At 33.7% G+C, this 17,357-nt stretch overlaps 1 protein-coding gene and 1 long non-coding RNA gene across 6 annotated transcripts in view; one reads left to right on the top strand and one right to left on the bottom strand.

Moving 5' to 3' along the window:
• Positions 1–12,836, top strand: part of LOC145291202 (tRNA (cytidine(32)/guanosine(34)-2'-O)-methyltransferase-like) — a 71,612-nt gene extending 58,776 nt beyond the window's left edge. For 3 of the 4 annotated variants that reach the window (XM_080136811.1, XM_080136787.1, XM_080136802.1), the window contains exons 10-11: positions 8,781–8,884; positions 12,355–12,610. In XM_080136811.1, coding sequence (XP_079992937.1) covers positions 8,781–8,884; positions 12,355–12,546 — 296 coding nt within the window. In that variant the 3' untranslated portion in view covers positions 12,547–12,610. Of the gene's footprint in view, positions 1–8,780; positions 8,885–12,354 lie in introns of all 4 variants that reach the window. The other variant, XM_080136794.1, reaches the window with a different exon arrangement.
• Positions 1–17,357, bottom strand: part of LOC145291225 (uncharacterized) — an 80,796-nt gene that overhangs the window by 27,285 nt on the left and 36,154 nt on the right. The window contains exons 2-3 of one of the 2 annotated variants that reach the window (XR_013869355.1): positions 6,308–6,397; positions 179–301 (exon numbers count right to left, since the gene is read on the bottom strand). This is a non-coding gene — a long non-coding RNA (uncharacterized LOC145291225). Of the gene's footprint in view, positions 1–178; positions 302–6,307; positions 6,398–17,357 lie in introns of those variants that run through there. The other variant, XR_013869354.1, reaches the window with a different exon arrangement.

Here is a 17,357-nt window from a genome sequence, read left to right on the forward strand (position 1 = left end):
GTTTTCTACCTGCCTATAATTTTGGTCTTTCCAAGACTAACGTCAATAGGCATCTCTCCTCTTTGTGATAATCATCTTTTGTTCTTGTTAGCTCCTTACATCAAATGGCTTCATATTTTGTCTGAAATGATTTCCATAAAAATATAAAATAACTTCAAACATATATGTTGTATCCTTACACAATTTTCACCATAGCAATAGGTTTTTGATTGAGTTGAAATATTTGGAAATCCAATCTCTTAGATTTTTAAAGATAGTTTCTTTGAATTAATTTTTTGGGGGCTTTTGTCCAGAATTCCTCCTATATTAAAATATAAAAATAAAGAAAAATCTGTATAATGGACATGTTTGTGACAAATGAAAATTCACATAAATTGATTAGTTTTATTTTTAAATAAGTAAATTATATTTTATGAATAACAGAAGAGTAGCTGTCTTGTCCGCTATTTTGAAAACAATCTAAAAAAATAAATAAATAAATAAAATAAAGGGAGATAACTCAATAATTCCAAGATGCAAGCTTTTTCGTTAATTCCTGGTTTTCCTAATGCAATCTTCCTGCAATTCAAGACGTCTATGCTTTTGCAACAAATTATACAGGAGACTGAACACATCACATGATCATATCAGTATGTTCATCCTTAGGATTATTTCTATGCAAGGCAATTGTGGTGCTTCTAGTAAATCCTCTGACCTAGTGTGTTGACTTTGATCAGATTTCATGTACACATATACATGTCACAAACTAGCACATGTGTAAAGATTTCGACTCACCCTTCTATTTATTTTTGAATTTAAGCTTTGCACTTTGAACTGAGAATAATTGTTACAAAGCTTTTCATGCTTTTTATATCACATGATATTTTGTATTAACTTAGTTTAAAGCCTTTGTCATTGATTTAATTTAATTTTATTTATTTGTTAAATTTTTCAAATAAACAAGTTCTTTGTCATCATTCGTTTCCTAGAAAATAGATTGTTGATTCATAATTGATCTAATGTTTTAGACTATAGAATCAGCTGTGTCAAAAATCAGAACGTTATGCTTATTTACACATTAATATTATGAGGAAAAGTATCACCCCTTTCTCCGATTTTTCACCAGGCGTGAATAAAATAACCTGCATTAAATTCATCATGTGCAATGAACTGTTTATAATAACTATTGTATTTTAACGTTTAATAACCCAACAAAGGTTATCGAACACACCAAACTATTGTGGACATTTACATGCTACAGGGTGGAACGATGAAATTGTCGCCCTAAAGAAAACAAAAACTACAGCTTTATTTTAAAACAATTATGGAAAAAATCAATTTAGGTAAGTTGATTATGTAGTAGAGCTGACATCTATTCAATGTAGCCGCCTTCAGCCTCAATCATCGTCTCAATACAGGTCTGGAACTGGGAGCATATCTTTTTCACAAGTGCCGGCGAATACTCGGTGGATGGTAGCAATCAGACTGGCTTTGATGTGGGAGGTCATGTTGGTGATGTTCTCGACATATGATCAAATGAATAGTCCAGCGTGTTCAGGTTGGGAGGGGAGGGGGAGTCAGGAAGAGAAACGTACAAAGTCGTAACACTTCTTCTGAAGCCAAACCTGTGTCTCTTTGGACTTGTGGGCCGGCGCCAAGTCCTGCTGCCACCCCAAGGGTCTACCAGCAGTTACCTGATTGCACCAGGGGATCACCACACTCTTCAGCACATCCAGTTACACTTTGGTGTTGACTTTGAAGATGTGAGGTGGTATGATGTGGCCCTCACTTGAAACGACACCAAAGACCATACCTATGGCCAGAAACTTCATTGAGCTGTGCCCTCAAGTGTTTTGGAATGCCCAGATTTGCTGGCAATGGTCCTGTTGTCATAACTTGGATCGGTAGAGAACATGAGTTGTACAGCGGTGCATCTTCGATCTCACTCATCGAATGTTGTGTCACTTTTAGACATAATAAAAGGCTCCTATCGCACTTGGGATTTGTACACAACTGGCCAACTAGTAGATGGTCTGCAACAAAAAAAGAAAACCGGTTTTCATCAAACGGAAATGGAATCATGTTGTCTTTTCTAGGGCAACAATTTTATCATTCTATGCTGTAATACAATTGAGAAAGATATGAACTCACAATTTTCCTCCAGTCATGTCTAAGTAATAATGTACAATGGATGTTTTATAATTGTGTTTCTAAAAAAGCTTTTTGCTGTAAAATGGACAAACCAAACCAAATCTGAGAAAACTCAACATTATTAAAATTTTATAATGGAAACTTTCAATATTGAACAGCTGCCTCACCTCTCTAATAATGAACTCTCTTGAAATTTTTATAAATGAATTTGATTTTTCTGTTTATTCCTACTTTTCCTATAAAGATTATATAACCTCAATCCTGGAAGTATATCTTTTAGACAGGTTCATTGGAATGAATAGCTATGTTGAGGAAACCCTCTTTTATATCCTCCTAGGACTGAGCTGACTTTCACCCCAGACTTAAAATAGATTTACATCAAAAGGTCATTGGAAAAATGGTTGAAAAATTCTACTATTCCAGAAAGTACCTCATTCCTGATTCAATTGTCTACTTGTATAAGAACCAGATACATCCTAAGGTGTAGTACTGCTGCCACATCTGGGGAGGTGCCACTTGGAACACTCTTTCCATGACAAAGTACAAAATCAACTTCATAACAATGAGGAATGGTCTCTTCTCTACCCTGTTGCCTCTTTCACACAGAAAAGAGATTGCTAGCCTCTCTCTCTCTCTGAGGTATTGTTATATTCATGTTTGATGCTTGACTGAAATCTAATCCCCCATCCCTCCTGTAAAACATTCATGGCAAGAACTTGCCTAGCTAGAACAATAACAAAGAACCTAACTTTCTCTCTTTATACCAAAAACCAAACACAACTTCGATGAACAAAGATTTTTTCCTAGAACACCCTACATGAGAACAAAATACTGCTTTCCATCTGACTACAACATTATCATCTTCAAGTCTAATGTAAACAAATACTTGTTGAGCCCTCTTCTTGAATAAACAAGTCCTCTTAAGTAATCTTCTACCCATTCCACTCATTGTTTCCATTATTCTTGTAGTGGCAATCAATGTCCAACTGGCAATCTATTTAACCCTTGAGTGGCCCTCACTGGCCTTAATAAACAGTAACCCATGAGTAAAAGAAATGAGGGTAGCAGTTACATATATAAATATATAGATATAATTTTTTTTATACTAGCTGAAGTTCTCAACTGATGCCTGCATTTATATAAATATAAGTCTAGGTTCATTTCATTGATGCTGGTAAACATATTACTTTGTTGATTGGATCTTGTCTCTATAGCTCTCTCTTCTCTCTCTCTCTCTTTCTCTCTCTCTCTCTCTCTCTGCTATGGAGTTACCACTTTCCAATTTGATGCCTACTTTCCCTATCTTTTAGTTTTTACTTTTATTTACCCCCAAACAAGGTATATTGCCATTTGGAATCATGTTAGGGAAACAAGAAACAGGGAAGGAATTCTAAAATTTAGCAGTCCAAGCGAAGAAGCTATTAGAGTAGAAGACTTTCTGGCATCTAGGGATCTCTATATTGAAGGGATGGGATTTTGCTGCTTGATGGGTTAGTCAAGAATATGTATTTCGAGAGTCACAAGTTCATCAGAACATATTCCGTTAAAGTACTTGTAAAACAGGTATAGGGATGTAATATCGCAGCGATGGGACAGATGTTGGAGCTTATTTGAAAGTGTGGAACCTATTAGATTGGAGACCCTTTTTTGGATCCTGTCTAAGAGTGAGAGACTAGTGGTAGATGCAATAGCCCAAATGTGGCAACAATACTCCGTACATGAGTAAATGGTGGCTTTATAAAGATACAGGATACTCTTAGATGCAAGAAATTTTCTATCATTTCTTTTACGTGACTAGGGTTATTACAAGTGAATATTCTTTTCATTATTTTGACTCTCGAGTATATATCAGTTAATATCTGATATGTTTTTAGATAGAGTGATGTGATTCTCAATTGATTAATTGTGTCTGTCTCGGATATATACTCGAAATATAATGATAAGTATAATCTTTTGTCACAACCCTAGTGATGACTTAATATTCTTAAGTGGTGACATTCTGCTAAGAAAGATTCTAAAAATATGTTTTTGTTTTATGCAAATGAGTTCCCATAACATGCCAACAAGTATTTATTCAGTTATAAAAATCCTCATAACCTCTCCTGTGCTTTTTCGCTAGGAGCAAAGTAGTATCTGTTCTGATACTACGCAGTACACTTCATCTTTTCTGTACTCAGCCATTGAAGGAGAAATTCTTCTAAACTGAGGTCATTTTTATTTTTGTTCCAATTTGAAATGTCCATTTTTGTGGAGATGAATTTTCTCCACATTAAAAATCACTATTGTATCTAACTCTGTCTTTCTGGAGAGGCAAGTAAATTGGGACCCTCATGACCTATCTTGCATATTTCCTTAGCAAGTAATAGTTAAGCAACCATAACCATAGTATATAAATTAGTGATGGGATGATTCCGGTATTTTCCCTGATTTGATACAATTATTAATTCTGATTCTTTAAGATTTTTAATATAGTATTGTTTTTGGGAAGAGTTAACATAAAAACCATGAAATATATGCATATAATTTCCAAAACGAAATGAAGATTATTTATATAGTTTAGTTTTACTGGTAGTTTAAAATCAATATTTATCATTTAATCATGAATATGAGCCATGGAAAGTTAAATTTTAACTAAAAACAAACAAATAAAAACAATGAAAATAATCGTTTTTTGCATCGGAAAAGAGGCACAACTTTTTCCAATATCGATTCCGATACTCCAAAAAGTTCCGATTTTTTTATTCCTGATTTTTTTTTTTTACATAGGAAACACCACTTATTAAGGCCCGGAGGCCACTCGAGGTTAAGAGTTAATGGGTATACATTAGTCAATGTGATTATAGCTTAGTAAATATAAGTAGTGGGAATTTTGTAAATTGGATTACTTAGGAGGACGGTTCATAAAGAACTTGTTTACATTGGACTTGAAGACAATCAGATTGTAATTGGCTGGAAAGCAGGCAATCAGAAGAGAGTTCCAAAAGTTTGCAGAATTGTCCCAATACTAATATAAATATACGTTCAATCTACTTATTATTTGGATTCTTCAGACTACTGTTCTCATCTTGAGTGTTATTTTTACATGTCGTTCGATGCAACCTCCAACTTCTTCGAGTGTATCTTGTTGAATTCAGGAATCTTTCTTTTGAATTCGATAATTTGCATGGAATTTCAAACGTAACTTTTTATTTAATCCATGGAGGTAACATGCTCTCATTCCATTAACTATGACTGGATAGAAATCCTAAGTAATTCACAGTTGTATTTTGAGTGTCGCCTGCATTGAGGATTGAACCTTCAACCTTCAGAAGAGTGTAACTTTAGAACTGAATTCTATCAAGTCCTTTATCCACTACTTGGTTCTTTCTGTTGCTGTCTTATTGACAGTTATTTTTTTTTTTCTATTTAGGACATTTATGGACATTTGGCATTTTTTTTTTTTACTGGAGGGTGGAGGGCGCTGTTTATCAAGGCCTAAGGGTCCTTTGAGGATAAGAGCTAATGAGTGTCAGATAGACTGTGAGACAATACCTTGAGGATTGGCAAACTTGGGTACAGTTTGATTATATAAGAGAATGACTCAACAAAACTTGTTTACATTAGTCTTTCAAAAAGCCATGTAATAGTCAATTGGGAAGCAGCTTTGTGTTATTGAGTTCCACAAACAGTTCTAGGAAAGAAACTTTGCTCCTGAAATCTTTGTTTAGTTTTAGGCACTGATAGAGAGTAAGTGAAATTATTGATGATTGTAGTAGTTAAACGAGTATTTGTTGCAAATGTTTTTTTTTTTGGGGGGGGGTATAGATTGAAGCTCAGTTGAGCATCTGCTATGAAAATAACAATAGAGCTGAGGTAGACTCGCAATATCTCTTCTCTAGATTTCAAAGACAGTTTTGTACCCTATGAAAGTAGGAAAGGGTACACTGAGCAGCTCCTCCCCAGATGTGGCAACAGTACTCCATCTTAGGACATATTTGGCTCTTATTTAAGTCTACATTTTATATTCTACACCAATCCCCCCTCCCTTCTATTGTATTCACCTTTTGTTCTTAAAGCAAATAATAACTCTAAGAAAATGACCGATTAAATGCAATGTTTATTAACAATAGAAAACTAAGAATTAACAATAAATACATTTGTTTTTTTCCTACAAAGAACTATGCTATGTATTACTTACTAGACTGGAATGTCTGGGAGAAAAAATAACTGGTATCTTCTTGGGTAACTCATCCTCTGTTGTCTGATGTCTCCCAGGATGTCATATGATCTAAAAAAAACAAAAAAAACAAACAAATCACATGACCTATCTTTGTGTGAGAGCAGACAATTGATTTTATTAACCCAACAATCCCATTGCTACTGTTAGTTTGTATTTAATATTATTAGACTTGGTTAATGTTATGGAAAATGGAGAAAAATTATAGGTCATTTGAACCATCAGTAATGATAAAAGTCTGGTTTTCATAAATAAATATTTGTCAAAGTACAAATAAAACCGTAACCTACTTTCAGTGTCCAAAAAAAAAATGATAAAAAAATTCTTGATCTAATTTTCTGATAAATTCTTATGTCGTTTTGAACATCAGCCATGGATTCATTCAGTATTCCTTTCTTTACTTAAGGGAAATTTAATGAGGGATTTTTTTATTTTGAGGTAGTGTCTAGAAAAAGTTGCCTGAAAAATTATGCATCTGTCTCGGCTTTAAATATATTTTCTTGTAAATACATTTTCAATAAAATTGTATCCCTAACAATAAATTTTATCAGGTTGTAACACAAAATTTCTGACCTCTTTCTAAGGCTACATGATGATGATGATGATAATAATAATAATAATAATAAACGCTATTAGAGTTATTTGGACTACTGTTCTCATCTTGCGTGTTATTTGCACACCGTTTCTGTCAATGTAACTTATGCTTTCTTCAGATGTAGCTTGTCGAACTCAGAAATCTTTCAAAATTCTGTGCAGATTTCTGAATTTGATAGAAAGATTCCAGAGTTTGATAAGTTACACCTAAAGAAGGTCGGAGGTTACATTGACTGAAACGTTGTGCAAATAGCACCCAAGATGAGAGCAATAGTCTGAATAATCCAAATGATATAAATTATCAATCTTCATCTAAAAAATACAGAAACATAGTACTATTAAATTTATTTAAACAGTAATGTAGGCAATCCACTATTGAATATTATATATTACAAGGAATAATTTGCCCAGTGGACTAATTCGCAAAAAATATGAAAAAATAATAATGTTATTCATCAAATTCTATCTGTGTTTGTTTATCATGTCAGCTGATGTTTGGGCTTGACAATCTTAAAAATAGTATTTCTTCTCTTATAGATACAAAAGAATAATTTTTATGTGGGAATATTTTACGTTACACTGGCCAAGGTTACACTGGCGTAACATAAAATATTCTCCTGTAAAAGTTCTTTTTCATCTATAAGAGAAGAAAGACTATTTTTTAAATCAGATTTTTTCAATTTTTGACACTTATTGGGTGAATTTCTGTACAAAACATATCTAAGAATACTGCCATAAATATAAATTACCTTTGTGTGAAATTTGCAAAAGATAGGCTCAGCCGTTTCAGAACCTATGTGGAAGGAACTCACACACACTCACACACAAAGTGACTTTTATATAAGAGTAGAAATTTGTTTTTAAAAAATATAAATGAGGAAAATATAAGACAAAAAAACTAGCGGGATTAGATTTACAAGTGATGATTCCATGCAAAGCAGATAAATGCACTTATATTGGAGTTTACAAGCTTCATTAATGGCCTACCTGACAAAAAAACGGTTTCATTTGTATTGTTTGGAGAAGATGATAGTAACAGGGATGTATTTTAAACAAACGATTAGCAGTTTTTTTGTTTTTTTTTAATGGGAGGCTAATTTTCCATTTTACTTCATTTTTATTTTAAACATACATCTCATTTGCTAAAAGAGATGAATGCTAGAAATACATGCATGCAGTTCAAATTCCCATTTATTTTTGATACTATATATGTATATTTAGGCAGCATTTTTCTCTTAAGCAGACATTTTTGTCTATCAATTCTGTTTTTGATGCTTTCCAACTGCCGAATAATGATTTTTACTACTGGCAAAAACTGGCTGATGTAACCAAAATATTTGTTGAAAAAAAAAAAAAATTATATATAAATTGTTCAAAAGTTGGATTAATCTATTCCTGACAATGAATCCAGAAGGATTGGAAAGTACTCAGATTTACGACAAATATGGCAATTACATTAGCCAGTTCCTGCCAGAAGTGAAAATTGTTATTCAGAAGTTGGAAAGGATCAAAAACAGAATTGATAGACAAAAAACCGTCTCTTTTATTTAATGATATATATAAAAATATAAAAAAATATATATAAAAATAAAAATTTCACAAAATGACAAGTGGAATGAAAATCTGAAAAAAAATGTTTTAAGCAATGCATGGCATGGAATAAGAAATTTTGAAAATGCTAATATTTATTAATTGAAACCCTATAAGAAACTTTGTTCATCAGTCGCACTTTTCAATACTAAATGCACAGATTGTATGCATTTTAAGAATTGATCTGTTTTTATTCTTTTATGTGTTAAAAATTTAATTAACCTATTTTTTTGTTTTTGTCTTGTTTTAGATGTTGACTTCAATAATCTTGTTGGACCTAACCGAATCATTGTGCCATTCCTTGCTTGTGGAGATTTAAGTGGCTTTGATTCAGATAAAACATATCCTCTCCTTGTAAGTATGGTTGTTTTCTTTATTAACCGATATTCTACGAAAAGAAAAAAAATCACGTTTTTCTGTACGAGTGTATTAAGCCACGATTTTAATGTATATGTAATATATATAAAATAAAAGAATATATATATAATTCTTTTATTTCACTTTATTTTTACGGGACCACTTACCCCACTCATCAACCCCATTTCCTTCTATTCTGACCCCCCCCCTGTCTGTATCCCTTTCTTTTACGCACCCCTAATAATTATTATCAAAAGTATTTTCATTATTATTAGTAGTAGTAGTGGTGGTGATGGTGGAGGTAGTGGTAGTAGTATTGTTACTACTATCTATATTATTATTATCATTATTATTACTGTCTTGTTTTTACCGCTATTACTATTATTATTATTATCTTTATTATTATTATAATCATCATTATAATTCCTGTTATTATTATTATTATTATTATTCCCGTCATTGCTACCATAACCGCTACCATTATCTCCATTTTCATTGTTATTAACATTAACTTTGAATTTACTTTTATCACAACTACTGGTAATATTATTTTTAATGTTTATCTTTAATTTTGTCTTTATCTTTATCTTAATTTTATCTTCAATTTTACTTCTATTTTATTTTCATCTTTATTACTACTACTATTATTATAATTTTTATTATTATTATCTTTCGTACTATTATAATTACCCGACTATTATTTGGTATATTTTTACCACTCTCATATGTAGTAATGGTTTCCTTACTCCTCCACTTTGCCATCTATATGTATCCTTAACCTTTTGCATCAAGTTAAACGCACTCATAGTCATTGCCATCCTAATCTTCGACCGCCCCCTTATAATTATACTTCCTATATCATAACATAAGAAACTTATAAATATATTGCCACATATTACCTTTCAGTTTTACAACCTTGCATACCCCCCGCCTCCAAATTATAAGCGATTTTATAGCCACCATTTGCCGTTTAGGTGGCACCAATCAAAATTACCACTCCATAGAAAATAGACACCACACAAACCGTGAAAATAAATTACCATGCAGCAACAATACACCCCCAATTTAACCCTAATACATATACCCCTTAATCTCAACACTATGTTAAAGACTATATACCATCTCAATCTTATATATCATACTATATATAACAAGCTTCTCCTTATTTATTTAAAATTCAGTAAAGCTTCCCCCAACATTTTATAATTCCTGTTAATCTTTTTCGTCCCTAATGAACCTTACGCTAGACGCTGCATCCTCCCCATGCTACCTAGCACCTTCTCTACTCTTCTGATGAGAAGCATTAGACTTCGAAATGCCCTGGCATAAAGAGTCCCTTTCATCCCCCAAATTTTGCCTGTATTCCATTATTCAATAAATGATCCATTCTATATCTACCAATAAATTAGTTTTGTGTCTTCATTTCATACTCTTGTCGTCCTCCTTATCCCTGAGTGGCTTCCGGGCCTTGATAAGTGGTGATTACTGTGTAAAAATATATATATATATATATATAACTACTTCATTTACTCACATAAAATTAATATACGAAAGTATAGATTTATGTGTAAACTTTAAGTATTTACTTCAAAAGTGCTCAATACGTAGGTAGAGCTAGTTAGTAATTTATAAAATATATATTTGTATGTAGCTTAATCGCCATATATATTTTATAAATTACTATATATATATATATATATATATTAGTGATGGGATGATTCCAATATTTTTCCCAATTCCATTACTATTACCGATTCTGTTCCAAATTCCTGATTTCAATACACATACTGATTCCATTTTTTTTTATTGCTAAATATTTAATTTTTTTTTTTTTATTTGGATTACCATAAAAACCCATGTAATATGTGCATGTATTTTCACAGACGTAACAAATACACTAGTGGTGAGGGGATATATAGATTTTAGTTTTCCTAGTAATTAAAAATCAATACCGATTCTGATAGCACAAAGTATTCCAATTTCAATTCAGTTAGTCTCAACACTAATAGATATAGATATCTCTTTACTTTCATCTTGTCAAACAAAAATTTGCTAGTAAGACATGTTATTTTCTTAGGCCCTGGGAAAAGCCATTACAAGTGGTAAAGGAAAGCAAGAAAGCAAATAGCAAGTATGACAACCACCTCAGACTTACTTTGTCGTACTCTATTACAAAATGTCAATATTGGATTTTTTTTTTATTTTTAGTCATTAGAAATGATTATAATAATTTATACATGAAAATTCTTTAAAAATATACAATTTCTTATATCATTAGATAACTCTGCAGCTTCATTATAGTTGCCTACGCGAGTGCCTTTCTTAGGACATGCTCGGTCTGAGGCCAGCCTGTAAACTGAATTCTTTCACTCCGAATATCTATCACTCAAAAATACTACTTCAACACCATGCGCAAGCTGAGTGCTTTAATTTTTTAAAAAGTTTTTATAGCAAGCCGTCATGGTTGTCAACTTGCTGAATACAGAAGGTTCGCCAGTTAACCTTATATACGTATTCAAAACATGAGCCAGGGATTTTTGATTGACACTTATTACGAAGCGTAACATTTCAAATAACTCGGAAGGGAAATTTTTCCGAAATATCATACAATATGGAACTTCCATCAAACCCTACTGAAGCAAGTAAGAGCACAATACAATGTTAAATGTATAAAAAATATGTACATATGTACTGTTATTAATAAAAGGTGAATTTGCATAGCTTATACCATATAATTTGCTACAGTTTGCGTTGATCCGTTACACCTCTGTGTTGTATTATCTATAAATATAAAAGCGAAAATGTATGTATGTATGTGTGTTTGCTTTTTCTGTATGTCTACAAAAGGCTTTTTTCAGAGAAGCGGTCGGTCGGTTCACAACTTTTTAAAACTTTTTATATCACATATAAATCGTAATATCTCACAGTTAACAACGAAGCTCGCCTGTCTATTTAATTTGCTCAATTTCGGGAAAATAAATATTCAACATTTGTCGCTCGCCGCATTGTGGGTTAGTCTTTTTCCTATAACATCTTCCGCAGTAAATGAATACTATCCCACAGTCAAACTTGACCTCATTAACTCATTAAAACGGGCACCTGCTAAATCCAAGTAATTAAATAAATTCAAACGTGTTTCCGTTAGCATCTTGCGTTGGGGCAATGGTTAATGTCGCACGTTTTTTTTTTTCACACTTTAATTTACAACTTTGCCTCAACGGTTCGGGTTCGATCTTCACACACACCTCCAAACACACCTCCAAACACCTGGGCAACGCTGGGTACCCCTCGCTAGTCTTCTATAAATTTCCTTTTTATTCCATTATAATTAATTCAGCTCGATTATTCATTGTGCTACAAATTTTAAATGGGTTCATCTTTTAGTAAATTGTTTTCTATGCATACACACAAACATGCGCATACTCTTTTTCTTTAAATAGGAATAAAATTTACTTTTATTGTTTCAGCTGGACTCTCAAAAAGAATACACATATCATCCACCAACACAGGGTCCCATTGATCCACCTTACAAGGAAGCTTGCTTTTTGAAAAAAAATGATTTATTGTCTAAACCAGAAGTCACCTCTGGGCATGCGCAGACGGCAGATTCCTCAGATGACCTTTCTTCAGCCATGTCAAACCTCCATTTTGAGTCATGACAGGAAAAAAGAAAATAATTTTTCACAAAAAAAAAAAAATAAATAAAATATACTTTTCTTTTAATTCTTTTTTTACTACAAATTATTATGCTTTTTTTTTTTTTTCAATCAACGAAACTTCTCAAATGTTATTGTTCTTTATTCAACTTAGCAAATGCCTCACAAATTGATATTGGCAGAAAGAAAAATCACAGAATATTGTTTACTCAACCAAAAAAAAAAGAAGATAAATTTACTACAATACAAATATTATTCTTTGATTAAACCAAAATAGAGCTTTTACAAATATATCACAAGTAATTGTATCACTTTCATTGTAATTCCTTTCTTTATCACTTAAATAACATTTATTGGCAAGCTAAGGTAGGAAAAAACAAATTGCACACCTATGCACACATAAACGTTTTTAGGCTAACTCATTTAATTGTAAATTAGAAACCAAGAATATTAGGAGAAAATAGATTTAACTTCAGGGAGTGGGAAAGATAAAATGTTTTGTGCATTGTTATTTGGCTTGTTAAATGTAACACGCGTCTTATTTGATTTTCGAATTTCACTAAACGCATTTAATGGATAAACTTAACAGACTTTCAAATCATGCACGACCACGCGTAATTAACGGGCTACAGAAAAACCACAGATAACATCAAGTGGACTTAACTTAAAATTCTTCCATTAAAGATCATGACGAAGAATAAGAGAAAAAAAAAAAAAAAAAATATATATATATATATATATATATATACACACACACACACACATATATGTACATATAAATATATACATATATGTACATACATATATATATGCATATATGTATATATATAAATACATATATATATACATATATATGTATACATATATATATACACATATATATATACACATATATATATGTATACATATACGTCCAAGGATGTGCTTACAGTTATATCTCATAGGATTAGTGAATCTCTCGACAGAGGCAACCTTTCTAGGGCAATTGCTCTTGACATATCAAAGGCCTTTGATAGGGTATGGCATAAAGGTTTACTTCACAAGATCTCCAGCTATGGTATAGCTGGAAATGTCTTCTCAGTTATTAAATCATTTCTCTCTGATAGGTTCATAAGAGTAGTAGTTGATGGGCAAAAATCAGAAGCTCACAGTATAAATGCTGGAGTCCCTCAGGGGTCCATCCTGGGCCCAACTCTTTTCCTGATCTACATTAATGATCTTCCAAATCACATCCTTACATCATTCGTAGACATTTTTGCTGACAACACTACCATCTATGGTAGCACATCTAAGACAGTAAACGACCAAGTTCTCTCCGATTCTCTCTCCTCTGATCTTGATCACGTACAATGGGGAAAGGAGTGGCTGGTTATTTTTAATGCATCTAAAACCAAGCTTCTATCTTTACATCATCAACGTTCTGATCCCCATCTGGCATCAATTAAAATGAATGGCTCTTGTCTTGGGGAGGCCTCAAGTTTTGACAGGCTTCTGGGCTTGACCTTTACTCCTGATCTTAAATGGAATACGTACATCAAATCTGTTGCGAAGGCCGCTGGAAAAATGGTCGGATCCTTCTATAGATCCAGTAGATATCTCATTGCTGATGCAATTCTCTATCTATATAAGAGCTAGATACGTCCAAGGATGGAATACTGTTGCCACATATGGGCAGGAGCTGCTAGAAAAGACTTGTCCTGCCTTGATAGGGTTAAAAATAGACTTTGTGGCCTGGTGGGAGATGTCCTTTTCTCTTCGCTGCAACCTCTATCTCACAGATGAGATGTTGCGAGTTTGTCTCTGCTTTATCGCTATTTTCATGGAAAGTGTTCGACTGAGCTTCAATCTATGGTCCCCCCTCGCCAAACTTTCACAAGAAACACTAGACTAGCTGAAAACATTATCAATAATTTTCCCCACTCTTTATCTGTGCCTAAACCTAAACAGATTCCATGATCAAAGCTTCTTTCTTAGAACTGCACGCCTGTGGAATTGTCTTCCGTTTTCCTGCTTTCCAGCTGTCTATAATATGGTTGTCTTCAAGTCCAATGTGAACAAGTTTCTGATGAGCCGTTCCACTTAAGTTAACAAATTTACCGAACTTCCATTACTATTGATTACTATATTGTCCTTTTGACTACTCTACACTCTTTAATCCTTATCCTTGAGTGGCCTATCGACCTTGATAAGTGGTGACGCCTATGTAAAAAAAAAATATATATATATATACACATATATATATATATATATATATATATATATACAAATACATATATATATATATACATATATATATATGATGATGATTGCTGCATCTTTCCAGATGATCGCCGTCACACTGAGTTCTTCCAATCTTGCCGTCCATGCCATCTCAGATGACTCTTCACCCCTGCCGCAGATTTGCACATCCTGAAGCAGATGTGACACACAAATTGAGCAATTTTCATCGAGTTGACTTCCTCTGGATGTTGAAGGGTATTCTTATGAACAATCACATGTCTTCTCAGACCAGCAGTAGACTTGCAAACTTTAGTGCATGTCAAACAGATCGTTTGGTTCGGACTAATAGGTGCAAAGTTGACCTGAACAGGAGTTTTGTGCGACTTAAGGTGGTTGACGTAGCCAGCTTTTGACAAAAGCACTCGTTCACAAGTGTCGCACTTCCAGCTCTGTGTATCATAGTTGAAACCATCAATAAAACCTTTTGCGAAGCTTTCGCTTCAGATTACTGTGGGCCTGCTTTCTTTTCTCTAGAGCGTCACAACTCTCACGTACAAGCTTTCTCCACTTCGGCCTTTGCAGAGTAAGTTCTTCCCATGTGTCGATGTCGATTTGTAAGACTTTCAAATTATTCTTTGTAAAGTCCCTGAACCTCTTCCAAGGCTTGTGTTGAGGGCGCTTACCATTTTCCAACTCCCCGTAAAAAATTTGTTTTGGCAGCCTACAATCTTTCATTCGAACCAAGTGACCCACCCAACGCATGTGAGATCTGATTACAAAGTTCTCAACACTAGAGCAACATGCTCTCATGAGGACTTCAGTATCGGGTACTTGTGCTTGCCACTTGATGTTTAAGATACGTCTCAAGCATTTTAGGTGAAATCGTTCAAGCCACTTAATGTGCCTTTGATGCGATGTCCAGGTCTCCGATGAGTACAACAATGTGCTCAGCACACAAGTCTTGTAAACGCAGATCTTAGTCCAGTCTGTGATGCCACGATCAGACCACACTCTCTTTTCCAACCTTCCAAAAGCAACAGATGCCTTCTGAATTTGCCTGTGGATTTCAGTGTCAAGACAGCCATCCCTCGACAGAGAACTACCAAGGTACACAAATGAATCAACTACACCTAGTCTAGCACCACAGACCATGATGTTTGGCTCCACGTATGATTGGCCTGGTGCAGGAGTGAACATCACCTTTGTTTTAGACAGACTAATCCTCAGACTAAAGGCAGTGCAGGAGTCAGCAAAGCTATTCATTATGTGCTGCATATCAATCTCAGTGTGTGACAAAAAAAACAGCGTCGTCTGCATACAGTAACTCCTTGACCAAGACATGATGTAGCTTGGTTCTGGCATTAAATCTTCTAAGATTAAAAATGCGACCTGTGGTTCGAAACTTTAACATGACACCCCTATCACAATCACGAAACGCATGAGCAAGCAGAGCAGCAAAATATATAGAGAAAAGAGTAGGGGCAGGAATATCACCTTGTTTGACACCATTGTCAACAGGGATTTCATCAGACAATTTTCCGTTAAATGAGACTCGAGCTTTCATGTCCCTGTGCAGTTCCTTGAATATTCTAACAAAGGTTAGAGGACACCCTACTTTCTCTAAGATTAGCCACAGAGCATCCCTGTTAACCGTGTCAAATGCTTTGGTTAAATCAACAAACACTTGATACAGTGGCATTTGTTGTTCAATGCATTTTTCCTGGACTTGCCGGGCTGAAAAAATCACATCCATAGTTCCTCTGCCAGACCTAAAGCCACTTTGTGATTCCGGAATAGCATTAGGAGAAATATCCTCCAGTAACCTGTTTAATAGAAGTCGTGCGAGAACTTTTCCAACAGCTTCCAAAAGCATAATCCCACGGTAGTTGTCACAAACATTCCTCTGTCCCTTTCCCTTAAACAGGGTCATCAAGACACCATCAATCCAATCCTGTGGAATAGGAGCACCTTGCCAGATTTCCTCAACAAAACCAAGGATAGCATTCGCAATATTCGCACCTCCAGTCCTAAGAAGCTCCACCGGAACACCATCCAAACCAGGTGCCTTTCCACTGCTGATTTGTGCGATAGCCAACCGCACCTCAACCACATTAGGCAAACGATCCATTCTGAATATGGTATCACATTGTGGCAGGCTATCAATTGCATCAGCATCCACTGCTGAGGGATTGTGAAACACATCAGTATATATATATATACATATATATATATATATATACATATATACATATATATATACATATATACATATATATACATATATATACACACACATATATATATATACATATATATTAATTTTATTTATACAAACATTAATGGCTACATATGTGCGTACATGTTTCTGTAATCCCCCAACGCGGGTGATTACAGAAACATGTATGCACATATTTTGGTAGACACATGTTGTTTCATTGGATGTACTTCTAGGAAACTAAACTCTACTGGCTATATACATATATATACATATACATACATATATATATATATATATATATATATATATATATATACATACATTTAGTTTACATACTGAGTTATATGTAGTTTGTTATTTAAATTTTATAATTATC

This window comes from Euprymna scolopes, chromosome 2, assembly GCF_053919585.1.
Source record: "Euprymna scolopes isolate OS-2025 chromosome 2, ASM5391958v1, whole genome shotgun sequence".
NCBI lineage: Eukaryota > Metazoa > Mollusca > Cephalopoda > Sepiida > Sepiolidae > Euprymna > Euprymna scolopes.